Source organism: Dicentrarchus labrax, unplaced genomic scaffold (genome assembly GCF_905237075.1).
Source record: "Dicentrarchus labrax unplaced genomic scaffold, dlabrax2021, whole genome shotgun sequence".
Taxonomy (NCBI): Eukaryota; Metazoa; Chordata; class Actinopteri; family Moronidae; genus Dicentrarchus; species Dicentrarchus labrax.
Window position 1 is genome coordinate 24,863,657 of NW_026136714.1, and position 14,659 is coordinate 24,878,315.

The 14,659-nt window shown below is 38.5% G+C and overlaps 1 protein-coding gene across 2 annotated transcripts; it reads right to left on the bottom strand.

Annotated features, from left to right (window-relative positions):
- Window positions 1-1,194: 1,194 nt before the first annotated feature.
- Window positions 1,195-13,818, bottom strand: ncaph (non-SMC condensin I complex, subunit H). 2 transcript variants are annotated; one of them, XM_051423211.1, is made up of 18 exons: window positions 13,700-13,818; window positions 12,627-12,849; window positions 12,342-12,432; window positions 12,050-12,142; window positions 11,261-11,378; window positions 10,984-11,132; window positions 9,875-10,064; window positions 9,667-9,749; window positions 8,771-8,964; window positions 8,237-8,382; window positions 7,713-7,819; window positions 5,419-5,538; window positions 4,811-4,918; window positions 4,233-4,376; window positions 3,101-3,211; window positions 2,811-2,887; window positions 1,836-1,911; window positions 1,195-1,586 (listed from the first exon to the last, which is right to left on the bottom strand). In XM_051423211.1, exons 2-18 carry the CDS (start codon window positions 12,842-12,844, stop codon window positions 1,527-1,529), a joined length of 2,085 nt encoding a protein of 694 aa, XP_051279171.1. In that variant the 5' UTR covers window positions 12,845-12,849; window positions 13,700-13,818; the 3' UTR covers window positions 1,195-1,526. The 2 variants fall into 2 exon arrangements, with proteins under 2 accessions (XP_051279171.1, XP_051279173.1); XM_051423213.1 differs by having other exon boundaries at window positions 13,682-13,815.
- Window positions 13,819-14,659: the final 841 nt, after the last annotated feature.

Sequence of the window (14,659 nt, forward strand, 5' to 3'; positions counted from 1 at the left end):
AAAGGGCTCTGAGGTGTGAGCTAGGTGTTGTGTTTATGATCAAACAAAAGGACTGACTAATGAAGGTGTGCTAAGAAAGCCAGACTAACAACATAATAATTTACAGTGAGCCAATAGCAAGCATAGACATACTACCAAGAATCAAAATCACCACGGGTAAAAGACAACCTCATTTGACCAATTCACTGCTTTTCTTTCACCAACAATAGTTCTTCATTAATAACAGCAAAGCAAAGTAATTGCTAAACAACAAAAATAATAGTTATTAATGTAGTTATTTTGTACATCTGAATGTACAGCTTTCAGTCTCAGTCTGTGTGGGGTTGCTCTGCAACATGCGACTCTCCACACTGCCATCTCAGTATGACTCATTTTTCCAAGTGATGTCTGTTTTGGTGTTTCTAATGGACAACAGTGACATGTTATTTTATTTCTGCCACATTGTCAGAAATCATCTACAACCAATGACTGCAGTGTTTTCCAAACTCATGTTGTAATCTCGTAGGCAGGACTGAATGTTTTTCCACTTCACATAACATTAATAGGCTTGAGAAGTTGAGTCATTTCTCAGTATGTTGTATTGCTGATGGCAACTGAACATGGAATATTACAACTCATTCCATAACACAATACCTCTGTATCTCTACATCAGCAGCACTGCTGCATGTCACAGATCCTATTTGATTAGATAAAGATGCTTTTTCTAGTGTTGAAAATGGGAACAGATAGTAGTGAGAATGAGGTTTTATTATTAGTCATTATTGATGTGATTTATTTTCTAAATAAATCAATGAGTGAAACTGAACCCTGTCAAAGGCTGTAGAACTGTTGGGAACTTGGTGTCTTCCTCAGCTGAGTGAGTGACTCCTCCCAGCTCTCCAGATCCATGACATACTGATGTCATACTGAGTCCCACCCAGCCAGCAGCACCAGTCCTGACCAACCGGTTCCACCTCTAGGAAGGTGGCGGTGAGGCCTAAATGCCGATCATTACCTGCTGTCATGTCAGACCACTGCTGCAGGCTGCTCTGAATCACAAGCAGCTAAAAATAAACATTATGTCCACTTTGCACAAACAATTTGCCTGACAGGCATTAGCAAGCGTGCTAAAAATACTGTATGTTTCATTCTTGGAAATACAAATGGGGGGGGGAGGGAAATACCTAATGTTTTGGCATTAACCTCTACAACAAGTTTTAGAAAAAGGCTTTTATTTCTTTTGACAATATACATTTTTTGTGCGGTTGTTGAGCAGTAAAATTACTACACACAGAATAAGCATCAACAGGACAGAATAAAAGAAAAGATAAATGTTATGTCTTCCAAGAAACAAAGACAGATTTTACTTTAGAACAGTTCCTGATTACATACTGTATCTGTTGGAAAACAAATAAAAACATAATAAAATCTAAACAAGAGTCACAGAGAAACATCAGAGTTTATACACAGTAAAGAGATGAATAAGTAGAGAATAGCATGAAAGAATAGCAGTGATTCTTCATACAACACCCCACCATTCATTTCTCCTAGTGGCCTTGTCTGATGATGATATCCGACATATCATCAACCTTCACCAGCTCCAAATTCTGTTGAGAACAAAACATATTCCACATTGCACAGTAAAATAAATAGACAGAAATAATTTGCATTCTTCAATAGGTGGCCACATATTACTTTCTTAATGATATGTTTGATTCCATTTCTTGCTCCCAACCAAGAAATGATGTGGTGAATGGATCTCTCATTTTTTTCTGTCACCAATAGAACAATGCAGTTTCTTTTTTGTCACACCCAGACATAATGTTTAAAATGGCTTATTTTAAAACAAAACGTACCTTTTCATTGGCAAGATGAAGCAGAGCGACAAATGCCAGAGGCACTGACAGGTTCTGGGCCATCGTGTTTGGCAATCTGGACCACCACAAAGACAAAGAGGAGAAAGACACAATACATTTTACATTCCATCAATCACCAACCTTTAAGGAAGTAGTTTTAGTTCTGCTGCTAGCTGGTTGCCAGCAGGGTTCAAATGACACATCATATCTGCCAGGCTAACTGGCAAAAACATTTCCACCCACACAAGTGTTTTGGTTCACAGATCACAGGAACACAGGGTTACTACATGAACTGCCAGCTCCAAATGAACTTTTAGCCAAATCATGAGCTTTGAAGACTGTGGCTGATTGTTATGTACTTATCAAACAAGACAGGCAACGTCACTCTACAGATAAAAATCATTCTTTACAAAAATATAGACATACTGGAGAAGAGTTTAAATCTACACTTCATATCCAAACAGAAACTGGCACAGTGAAAATAGGTCAAACACAACATGCACAGATACACCGATCAGTCATAACTTCTGCAGACCCTCTTTCTGTGTTCTGACACCTTTCTATAAGAACCTTTGCGTGCATCAATGAGACTTGGCCCCCCATGACTCTGTCTCCAGTTCAACGCATTTCCTTCCTTGGACCACTTTTGATAGGTACTGACCTCTGCAGACCGGGAACACCCCACAAGAGCTGCAGGTTTGGAGATGCTCTGACCCAGTCGTCTAGCCATCACAATGTGGCCCTTGTCAAAGTCGCTCAAATCCTCACGCTGCCCATTTTTCAACACATCAACATACGGACAAAATGTTCACTTGCTGCCTAATATATCCCACCCACTGACAGGAGCCATGATAACCAGTGCTCATAATGTTATGGCTGATTGGTGTATATCTGCATGCAATGTTTTTTGTTATGTTATTATTATTCCTCATTACTGCTGTGTAATGGCAGGCATGGTAGGAAGTCTGCTGGTACCTTTGAAGCAGCGTCTTTGTGGTCTGACTGAAGACTTTCTCCCCACACACCTCTGGTTTCTCCATAGTCTCCACCTCCTGTAGGGAACATGAAGAGACAACTAATAAAACAGAGTCAAACAGATATACACAGCTAAATCTCTCACTGGCTGCATGTTTGCTCTACCCACCAAATGTGAGCAATGACCAAGGACTAGAGTTGCAAAAGCCAAAACTGATGTTACCACCTCATACACCTGTGGACAAAAAAAGCTGATACAGTACATTGGCTGTTCTTTTGGGCTGATTTACCTCTGTGGGTTTTTCTGGGCTTTCGGTCAGAAGAGTCCACATGTTGTTCTTTAGTCTCTTCATGTCCATTTTCTTTGCGGTCTTAGCATAGTTGATTTCAATCTTGTTGACCTACAAAAACAAGCAATAATGCAAGAACAAGTATGTAAAAGTGCAAAATTAAGAAATCTTTTATAATCATTCCAATTCAAGAGGAGTAGAATATTTTGTTTAAAATGTGCCCACGGCCTTCAGGTTTTGTGTTTTGTTACATTAAGAGTTTTGTCAGGCGCTAGAATTCTACCGCTAGAAAGAGTCTCTGCGACACTTAAAATCCTGTTACTCATAATGTTAAAAAGGAAATTGATAATATTTTAGAGGTACATGTTACTCCAGAACCAATGCTGTTTTTGTTGGGAGCCATACCCAAAGACCTATATAATGCAGATCAGCGATCATATATAGTGAGAATTCTTTTATTAGTAGCAAAGAAAAATGATTACAGTGAAATGGAGGGATGTAAAACCGCCAAGAATAGGGCAATGGGTCCAGAGACTGAAAAATGTATACATGATGGAGCGAATGACGGCAAGTCTGCAGCAGACTATGGACAGTTTTGTGCAAAGATGGACTTGTATTTCGAGGTACCTGGGGGTTTGATTGAGGGGATGATGTGATGGAGTAATGTTGGGAAGGGATGCCTATCTTTGGAAAATCGTGCTTAGCCACTATCTATCTACAGATATTTGCTCCTCTGCCTGTTGTTGTTATTGTTACTATTATTAATATTATAACTATTCTATTCTATTTTCATTTATCTGATCTTTTACGTACTTATTACTATTTTGCTTCATATTTACTTATTTTATTTCTATGTATTAATTATATATACACGTCTTTATTCCAATTTATATATAAGTGTGTGTGTGTGCGTGTGTATATGTATGTGTGTGTGAGTGAGTGAGTGAGTGAGAGAGTCTGTGTGTGTGTGTGTATGTATGTGCATTTTATTACCTATTTAGTTATTTAATTTTATTTATATCTATTTCGTTTATTACATTTATACATTTGTCAGGAAATGTTATGTAAAATGATTTAAAATGTTTAAATAAAAAGTTATAATTAAAAAAAAAAAATATATCCTGTTACTCACCCTGTGTGGTTCAGGTACCAGATCATCCTCCCCATAGGTTGAGATGCCCTCTAGATCTTGTGAGGGCGGAACTATACTGTCACCTGAAGGCTGGGTATCGTCTGAACCGGCAAACCCTTCAACATCATCATCGCTGTCGCCACCCTGAAGAGGAAGATGGACAAAGAGGTGCCAAAGGGATGTGAAGATGTGGTTCCTCATCAGTTTTTGCAATTGCTTATGACAATCCTCCATCTCTCCTCCACATACACCATTATCTGATTACTAATTGGCCATGAGACAAGATCTGATTCAACTGAGGTGGTGATGACATGATCACATTGTTTGCTTCACTGTGATTAATCAGAGTCGAATGTTGCGCTCTCAGGAAGAAAAATTATGTGCATCCAGTTGAAGTCAGTTTTAAGATTGATCAGTTGGACTAGAGTTATTCTGCAGCAGAGCCACACTGACTGAAATACTTTGCAATATCATTATATCATTTTAAGGCCATGTCAGCCACCGTAACACCTTAGATAAAGAAAGTCTGTCAAAATACAAATCAACTTAAATAAACAAAAACAAGTTAAAGTTCATACCTCAAGACCTGGGCAGAAATTGGCTGTGTCGTTGGCGTTGTTGTAGTCGTAGTCCCCAATGCCTTCTCCAAGCTCTCCGGACAGCCTCTTCTGGCCTTCTTGACTCAGCTAGAGTAATCAAAACCAAATACGTCCTTCTTAATATGTTGATCTTTATTCAGATATTCCGGGTAGATTATATGGTGACGGTAGCATATCTAATTTAGTATAAAAAGCTGATGACCATGATAATTATGTGATTGCTCTACATCTTAATGATGTGTGTGTGGACTAAATTGATAATAATGTCATACTTCAGCCATCTGACTCAAATAGTATGGGATATCAGTGCTGAAGGGAATCTCACGTACTATAGTCTGACTCCCAAGATCAACATCTAACCTGTAAATAATCAATCAGCCAAACTATTTTCTAGAGCAGAATCCTAGACCTCTACAGGGTTAAAGGGAACAGTGACTCATTTACATTCAGTGACCGCAGACTAACACTATATTCCCTATTGCTCTACAAAAACAACAGAGCACTGGTGCCACAAACAAAAAGTATGTCTATGTCTCTATTTAACCTTCTTCCACCAGCCCTGTCAGATGGTAGTAGTGAAGACTCACCGAGCTGGAGGGTTTGAGGCTGAGCTGGGAGAGCGTCTCTGGGGGAAACTGGAAGTCTGCTGGTAGAGTTGTTTTCTTATTGCTGGCGCTGAGGGCAGACTTGCTGTTGGTAGTGGCAGCCTGTGAGATGAAAACAGACAATGTCAGATTTTGGTCAGCGTCTCAAAAACATACAGAGCGATATCACTTTTTAGCTGAAGATTTTATTTCCAGATTTGGTGTCCCATTTCACTGTATTTAATTACTAGAGCCAAAACTGTAGTTGTACCAAGGAATCACACATCAGCAAAATGAAGCTGTTGAGAGACGATGTAAAATCTGTTTGGCAGGAGGAAAAACATTTCAGAGTAGGTTCAATTCTAAAATACTGTCAGGTCCAGTTCATGCACAGAACACCCACAGTGTGAGCGCTGTGCTAGTTTATTAGCCATAACTACCCCACTGTTCCTTGTGCTGGAATAGGTTTACAGTTCTTTGGTCATACTTGCAGGCACATATTAAAAAGTTCCGACAACAAAAGCACTTTCTGGTTTTGGGTATACTTTGTGGAATTAAACAGAATTAAAAACTCAGAGATACTTCATCTGAAGTTGAAGTGAAGTCTTTACACTGGTTCACCAACCCATGTTATAGCTTTAATGCCTTTCTTTACGACACATCAGTGACATATTTTGAAACATTCAAACTGTATCTCAAAAACACCGTCTACCTATTGTAACACACAATTGTATTGCCTTATCTGTTTTATTATTAGTATTTATCTTTATTGTTTGGGGTTTTACTTACATTTTATTTCTGTATTATTTTAATTGTCTGCATTTGCCTCAATCTTGAACTGTTCTAACATCACTTTACCTTGACAACACCAAACATATTGCATACTGCATAGCCTGATGGGTTGGGACTTTTTTATTTTACATTTCTTACTTTCTTCATGGCCAAAGCACTGAAGGGACAGACAGCCTGATTTGAACATCTTACAAAGGTAACTGTAAAATTATAAATTACAATGCTCGTTTTTGTCCAAACAGTCTCATAGACTTACATGTAAACTTATTTTTTCTTGTAATGGCCCCTCTCATGTTTGTTTATGTTTTTTTAATGCTGCAGAGCTTCCCCGTGTTTAATGTCACAATGTTACGAACTGTGGGTAAGTCTGCAAAATGTACATAAGGACTCAAAATATCAGCAAGAGAGCCCTTGTGCACTTGAGTACTGGACAGTAGGACAGCCCTAAGGCCTTGTGGACATACCAGGAATGAGCCTTTTTAGGTTATGCTTGATTTTCATTGCAGGTTTATGATTATCAGTGAAAAGTTTCTTGCACGTCCAATGAACCTCACCAATCATGCATCACTCAAAGTCTACAGCTACCTCATGTAAGAGCAATCCCATGATCAGCACTCATCATATGCATCATGTGAATTCTGCTCATAGTTTCAACTCTCTATCCATGTTAGTTTTATTTTACAATAAGAACACTATTCAAGATAACTACGTCCAGGATGAATAAATCAACCAGTAAACTGCTTTCAAAGAACCAAATTAGCTGGGTGAGAATAAACAGGATTCTTTTATCTGATAACAGCCTGTTAGGCTCAATTAGTTTAGCCACATTTCAAGAATGGGGTGCTAAATGATCCTAGAATTTCATTCCAAAATAAAACATAATTTAGACAAGATGCTGACTGAAAGTATGAAAAGTATACTCTACAGAAAATTAACATCATTAATAAGGTAACATTCATCTGATGAAGACTGATGATCATAACATTATAATGTTATCTCAATAACCTGTCAGCCAGCTAGCTGTCAAATATGATGCATTGTGTGTGATTATACGGTATCTGTATCTGACGCGGCTGTCAATAGGACAACCAATTCTAAAGTGAACTATTATCTAAACTATTAACATAATGACCATCTGGGCACCCCGGTTTTGTTTTGATTTGGAGACGCTCAAATTCTCAAGCTGCCCATTTTTCCTGCTTCTAACACATAAACTTTGAGGACAAAATAATAAATACAATATATCTTGTTTGTTTAATTCGTACAAAATCATGCTCATTTGTGAGATTGAATTACTTTTAGACAACGCCAGGCTAGTTGTTTCCCTGTTTATGCTAAGCTTAGTTAGAGAGCAGAATTAATCTTCTCTTCTAACCCTCTGCAGAAAAGTATATAAGTACATTTCTCCACATGTCCCACTATTCCTTTGATACTAAGCAATAAACATGATGCAACCTTTACAGGAGAGACACACTTGGAATGACAAAAGCAGCAAGGGTTCTTACTCTTGTGGTGCGGAAGTAGGTGTCAAAATTGACATCATCACTGAAGTCTATTTCAAAAGTCTTCTTGGGCTTCCTTTTACGTGTCTCCTTGTCAGGCAAATGGTCCACTATAGAGGATGAAGTACAGGAAATGAGATGGATAATTTTTACTCTGCACACATTCAGCAGGGGGGGACCATCATCAGAAAATCATCTTGTCTGCTAGAGAAAATGCAAAAGCCTAATTTATCCCAATACCCCTCAAAAGACAAAACTAAGCCCAATATGTGCACATTATGCTGTCAGCATAACACAGCATCCAAATACATGTCTGGCACTACATAAAATGGGTAACTGATCAAAACTAGACACATAAAGACAGCACAAAGTAAGTAAGTAAATAAAATCTGTATTATTACAGTGTTCTAACACATGCCTGTACATGGATAAATAATATGTAATGCTCAAGGGCACGTACTTATCTAATCTCTACTCTGAAACCACAATGGTCTATAATTATGTGTTAAACCATGAATTCCACTCACACTTATGCTTTGGCTTGAACTGCCAGTAGCCAGGTCCAGCCCATGTTGCCATGGTCCTGGGGCTGAAGTATGAATACTCCCTGGGCTCAGAGGACAGCTGCAGACACATGGTGGCGATGTCTCCCTCTCCGATTGGAATCACATCCCTGTACCACCATCACAAGAAACCATTCAAACCAGCACACACAGAAACAAATTCAGCTAATAGAGGCTGCAAGAATTGACTTTTTACCCATTTAATATGTTCTAATGATAATAGGCAATGCAATTACTTTACCCCCATGCTTGATTATATAAGAAATGCATTTGAAACTAAAGCAAGCTTGAGTAGGCATTGAGAAGGGCAGGCTGTTTCCCCAAATAGAACTTAATGGGGTCTATTCTTTCATCCTAACACAAGATACAATCAGCCTTTAAGTGCTAGGAGAAAAAAAATGTAGAAAATAAAGTAATCTGTAGAAACTTTCGTCTAGTTCCCCTAAGACTATAAATAAATGAAGAAGGTCATCACTGCCCTACAATCCACGATCTTACCTTCCTTTGCCAGAGCCAGAGGGCTCACAACCCTCTTTGTGCTCCTTGGATCTCTCCTCACAGTCACCCAGTCCCTCCTCATAGTCGGCATCGAAGTCAGGGCAGTCATCTTCTTCGGGCTCAGGCTCGGGCTCAGCGTTCACGTCAAACACATGTTCACCCTGTTTCATCTTCTCCAAGAGCTGATTCATGGTCTGAAAGAAGGTGCACAGTCAGACAGACAGAATGCTCGGATCAGACAGACAATTGACTGGAAAATATTGGAGCATGTGTTTCCTTGTGTGTTTGCATAATGAGGAGTCACGTTTTCAAAAAGCCATGCTCGAACAAATTTAATCTAACATGTAATTTGTAATTCAAAATCAATCTGTATGATATGACATATTGCCCTTGGTGTACAAACCAAAATACTAAAACAACACATTGCTTTTCAGAGGTCAGACAGACACTCTGAATATCTTCTTCCATTTTATAGATTAGCTTAGTTTATTGGTGAAGGGCATATAACAGGCCAAGCTCATTGAGAATTTTAAGAGCTCCCTCTACTGGACCACTAGGTAAACTCCTTCAAATGGGCTCTTACACTTATAAACTGTGAATTTGGAATTGAACAGGTCCTTACAGTTTGTATATTACATTTTATCCATTTTTTAAATAAAAAGCTTGAATTTCACATAAAAAGTGACAACCTTACTGGAGACTATGGTAACAACTGTAGCTAGCAGTAGTGACAGTGCTGGCTAGTGCATGTTGTATGGTTGGCATAGGGTCCAACTTCAAAGAAAACTTTTAAGAGGAATAAGTGGTTCTATTACCCCTTAATCTAAGAAATATGAAAGAACTCCATCAGATTAATTTATAATATTAGGTTTAAGTGGTTATATGGGTTCTCTGACCTGCTCAGGGTTCCAGCTAGTGAAGGAGAAGTCCTGCAGCGATGGGCAGATGGAGCTTTTCTCCTGGGAACGCTGCAGTCCAGCTGGCAGAAACACAGCACAGAAAGAAGAACAGCTCAATGGATGAGACACAGCTAGATGGCACTACAGTTCAGACAACACTAAATGGAACAGTGTTTAATTTTTGGGGTTGTAAAATGTTTCTTACCCATAAACGGGGATGCAGGGACTCCCTGTGGAGGCGGAGGAGAGTAAGAGGGTGTGGACTGAAGGAGGGTCATGTAGGAGGGAAACAGCAGCTCACATCGACTGTTCTCACTGAAGAGAACTGACAGGAAGACACCGGCCGTGCTGCTCTCATCGAAGGATGACGCCATCCGCTGAAACATGGGGTCCACCTGGGTGAGTGAGAAGAACAGTTGCTCATGTTCGCAGCCTTATGATGACAGAACTGAGATTAAAAAAAAAAAGTACAATGCACTAAGGCAGACTTCAGAGTAAAATGCCTCTTTCTTTTCCTTTACATCTTTTGGTTATTTGGGCATCAGGGAAGACAATCCGTTAGATATGGAAAGGGGATGCAGTCATCATAGAGACAAAGACTAAAAGAATCTGCAGAAATCTCTCTTGCTCCTAAGATGACAGCTTAATGACCCATGTCTAATAACTGATCTTAATCATCAAATATGAACTTATCAGTCATCAGTCAGACATTCAGTGGATATAAGACGATTTTTTAGTTTTAATCAACTATAGAATAATATGCTGTAACAGCAGGGATGTTGCAGCGGCTTACACTTAAGTAAAGTGACCTTTGTACATGAGTACATACAAAGTATATATATATATATAGAAAAAGTTAAAAAAAAATAGTGATACACTGATCTGATACACCAGATTAGTATTAGAGCTGATTTCGTCAGTTCTACCCTGAAGGTAAACAGATATTAAATTGAAAAAGAGAAAAAAAAAGAGAAAGAGCATTGGCACTGCGTCTGTGCATAGAACCAGCCAATAAATTTAAAAGTATTAGCAAGTGTCAGCATAAAGTCCCTTTCGGCAAAAATGTTCCAGGAACTATGAAGCCAGAGTAACTAAACCTGGAACAACCCCATTTAAGTGTGTGTACCACATCTGAAGAACCGTGAGGATTAATTAAGAAAATTAGACAGATGATGACTAAAAAATTATGGTGGTCTTAGATAGCATTATTAGGCTCCTAATGCATTCAATTGCATAACAGCATAACTATCATCCTTTTAGAATTGGGGTGGATAACATTTGAACTGATATTGTTGTGTAAAGATGACACCATACCTCACACTTCCTCTCAGACTCAGCGCTATTGATGTTGCTCAGGTTTTGCTCTACTGTTCTCTTAGGAGGCCTCTTTTTCTTTGGCTGCTTGGCAGTCACTTCACCTCCGGCAAGCCCATCTTCTCCACCCTCCTCCTTCTGTCCATGGTCTGCATATGCACAAAAAAAGAGGCAAACAAAAAGCAGAAAACTTCAAACAATGTTCAAATAACATGGCTAGACCAAGTCTAACATCACATATTAAAGTGAATAAATCACAAATTGTTGAGGCTCTCACCGTCTCCAGGTTTGGTTTCAGCACCCAGGCCACCCAGCACCCTATAGGCATCAGCATGAACAGCATCCACCCTCACAGCATAAATCTTTGTACTAGCATCCAAAGTGCCAGCTGCCACCTTTAGGACACACGTACACACAGACACACACATACACACACGTACACACATACACAGACACACACACACACAGCTTGTAAAATAAATCTGACAATTACTATTTCAAGGCAGTTACCTCGAATAACACTGTTCAGGTTTTTTTTTTAATAATTACAACAATGGCCTTGAGACTTTTGTAGCAGTGTTTGCTCTGCAACTTCCATTAGGTTAAGTCAGGATGCCGCAGACTTTATCAGAATGGGTGGATCAATTTCTCATCAGATAAAACACCATGGTAGACTGCAAAATTTATCAAGACCTCTAAACTTAATTTAAGACTTGAATGCTCTACTTCACTGGATTCAAAATCTGCAAGGGATAATGTAAAAACCTGCAGGCACTTAATCTAACAGGGCCATTTATTTGGATCACTGTTCCTTTGAAGTAAATCAGTCTGATGCTTATCAGAAAAACATCCAAGATACATCTTTCACAGAGCTTTTTGATACATGACTACAAGGTCTGTGTTTCTAGGTTTTACATGACATGAAGGTTTAACAGGGAAATATCTATGAACAAATAAAGTATGATACATTGGATTCAACTTCTTTAAATAAATCATGTTCTTTTTTTTACTTCTGGGGAACCAAGGGAGTTATCAACAACTCGAAGTACATAAAAAACCCTCAAACCTTGAAGTTTGTGAGCTCAGAATCCTTCTGTTTCAGAATGTCAGCCATGTAATCAATCAAATGCAGACCAAAGGCATTTTTGGTGGTGATTTTCTGTCAAAAAGAAAAAGGAAATGCATTGGTTGATTTTTCCTTTTAGTTCTTAACACTGTCTATTTGAAAAGTAATGCATATACATCTTAACTACACAGAAAATGCAAGAGACAAAGAGAAAAACATAACATGGAACACTGAATGATTTCTCTGTGACTAAGACACTATTTATATGCATGCACACAGTGCATATACTCACATTCTCAGTGGAGAGTTTTATGCAGGTGGAGTAATGCTCGGAGATCTGTGCGTTTGACAACTTGGGCACAGCAGCAGGAGTCCCTGCGGCACTGCATACAAAAATGTGATTAATGTTAAGCAATCAAGATACATTTTAGTAGGGCAGACAGAAATGATCTATTGAAGGATTTAAAATGTTTTTTTATTTTTTTTATTCAAAGTTATCCTTTGAGCTTTACATGACAGCCCGTCAAAATACTGAGTCAAAAGCATGGTTTACCAAGCCTTTATCTCTACAGCTTACCTGTGAGATGCAGAGTCATTGAAGGAGGAGTCAGTGGCAGCTTGAAGGTCAATGACCCTTGACCTTCTGCGCTGACGTCGTTCCTGCTCATCATCGTTGCCAGGGAAGGCTGCCAACAGCGGGGTGCTGCAGGCTGCAGGGGACAGGCCCTTGTTCTTCAAGGAGGATGATGTCCATCCTGAACGGACCCGAGAGACGGGTGTGGAGGCTGCACTCATCTTAGCTGGAGACAAACAAATATACAAACACAGAGGCTACATGCTGACACAGTTTTACCTTCAAGAAAAATAGCTGGGATAATGCTTCAGTGTTAAGAGAGAAAAATAAAATAGGCAGCAGAATGTTATACATACAAAGTAAGTTGTGAAATGGGCCTGGAATTGGAAGGAGAATATTTTTCAAGAAAAGGAATATATAGTATTTTGAATGTATGTATAACATGGTTTGTGGTGTGAGAGACTACCAGTGTTTGAAAGTGGAAACTGTTGAATTTTAAAGCAACGTTTGACAGCTTGGCCACATATAAACATAAGGATTCAAGTGGGAAATGCAAGAGAATCTCATGAGAAGAATCATGACATGGGATGAAAACAAAAGAAATATGCATTTAAAACAAAGCAGCATTAACATTACATTTAGTTTATTTAGAAAGTGCTGCTTTGTGGGTTGTATCTATGTACATACCGTCCTTTCTGATTTAAGTTAGCTAACGTTATAACTTCAGCTAGCCAGAACGACGCTCATATAAACAAAAGGACCCCAGGTGGATATTAACGTTAACTGTAAGTTAGGTACAAAGTGATTGAAGTTATTGCTAATAAACTTTTTGAGACAGCAAAAGTGAAATCTTAAAACAACATTTCTGCCATGCTAACGTTATCTGTCTAACAACATGTTCAACCGAACAAAACCAAAGGACAAGCGTTGCTCGAGCTCAATGAGCTCACACCTACGCTGAAGCATAACAACGCTAGCTTTGGTTAGCATTAGCTAATAGGAACGTGTCTCACTATCATTGTTAGCTGACTGGCTTACTGACTCACAAAAGATCTTACTTTGTTGTTTTAACGTACCTCACGATGTCCAAAATCCGACGTGTCTTTCTTAGGACCGGTTATAATACGTGATATATGGAAGACAAGAACAGAGCAAGCTGTGGTTCTTCTTCCTGCTCAGCGTTTGAATTTTTGCGCCGAACGGTTTACGTATCATCATCGCACGTCATGACGCAAACCACGCCCACTTCGAGGGTTTTTGGAACGACTCACTCGCAAGAAAAGACAGAAACATATCCTCATAAACTCAGTTTTACTAAATACAATTGAAACAGCCCATTGTAGTCTTCTTCTTCTTCTTCTTCTTCCTCCTAGTATTATTATTATTATTATTATTATTATTATTATTATTATTATTATTATTAATAATAAATATTTAATTTGTGTGAATATATTGTTGTATTCATTTTTTCTTATTTTATGGTTTATTTTCACTAGTAAATAGTTTTATTGTTATTAATATTATTTGTAGTATTTGATTTGTTCAATTCATGATTCTGTTCTTTAAATCACAGAGTTAGATTATGCTCCATATGTTGTATCACCAATGCTGAATGTTGTGCTTAGCTGAAAATAAACCTTTGTTTCTCCAAGCAGTGATGTGTCTTGTTGCTGCAGCTGTACTTGCACAATTCTTATCAAAGTCATTGATAGCTCTTGTAAACACTTTATATAGACATTGTATGACACAATAACATAATCAGCATGCACATTTTCCCTTTCTTTTTCGTTCTTGATTCTTTTGATTGCCATGAACCGCATCGTGAACACTCCCAATTGGTGGAGTTCTCTGATTGTCTGAGTGGTCTGTTCCTTCAGTTCCATCCATACTTTTTAGGACTGGGATTGGATACAATGAGTGTCTTTTTTATGGGGAAACTTTACAGAAACAGCATCATAGGCTTGGGGTTGGATGGCACTCAGCCGTGACTTAGTAACAAAACAAATATTGTAGTTCATATCACAGTAGACTAAATA

What these genes read in the sequence shown, in the direction of transcription:
- ncaph (XM_051423211.1), bottom strand. Translation starts at nt 12,844, where the DNA reads ATGAGTGCAGCCTCCACACCCGTCTCTCGGGTCCGTTCAGGATGGACA. An exon ending in CCCTGCATCCCCGTTTATGG is followed by an intron (nt 9,750 to 9,874) that starts GTAAGAAACATT and finishes TGTTTCTGCCAG; the next exon opens with CTGGACTGCAGCGTTCCCAG. An exon ending in GCCCAGAAAAACCCACAGAG is followed by an intron (nt 2,888 to 3,100) that starts GTAAATCAGCCC and finishes TGTTCCCTACAG; the next exon opens with GAGGTGGAGACTATGGAGAA.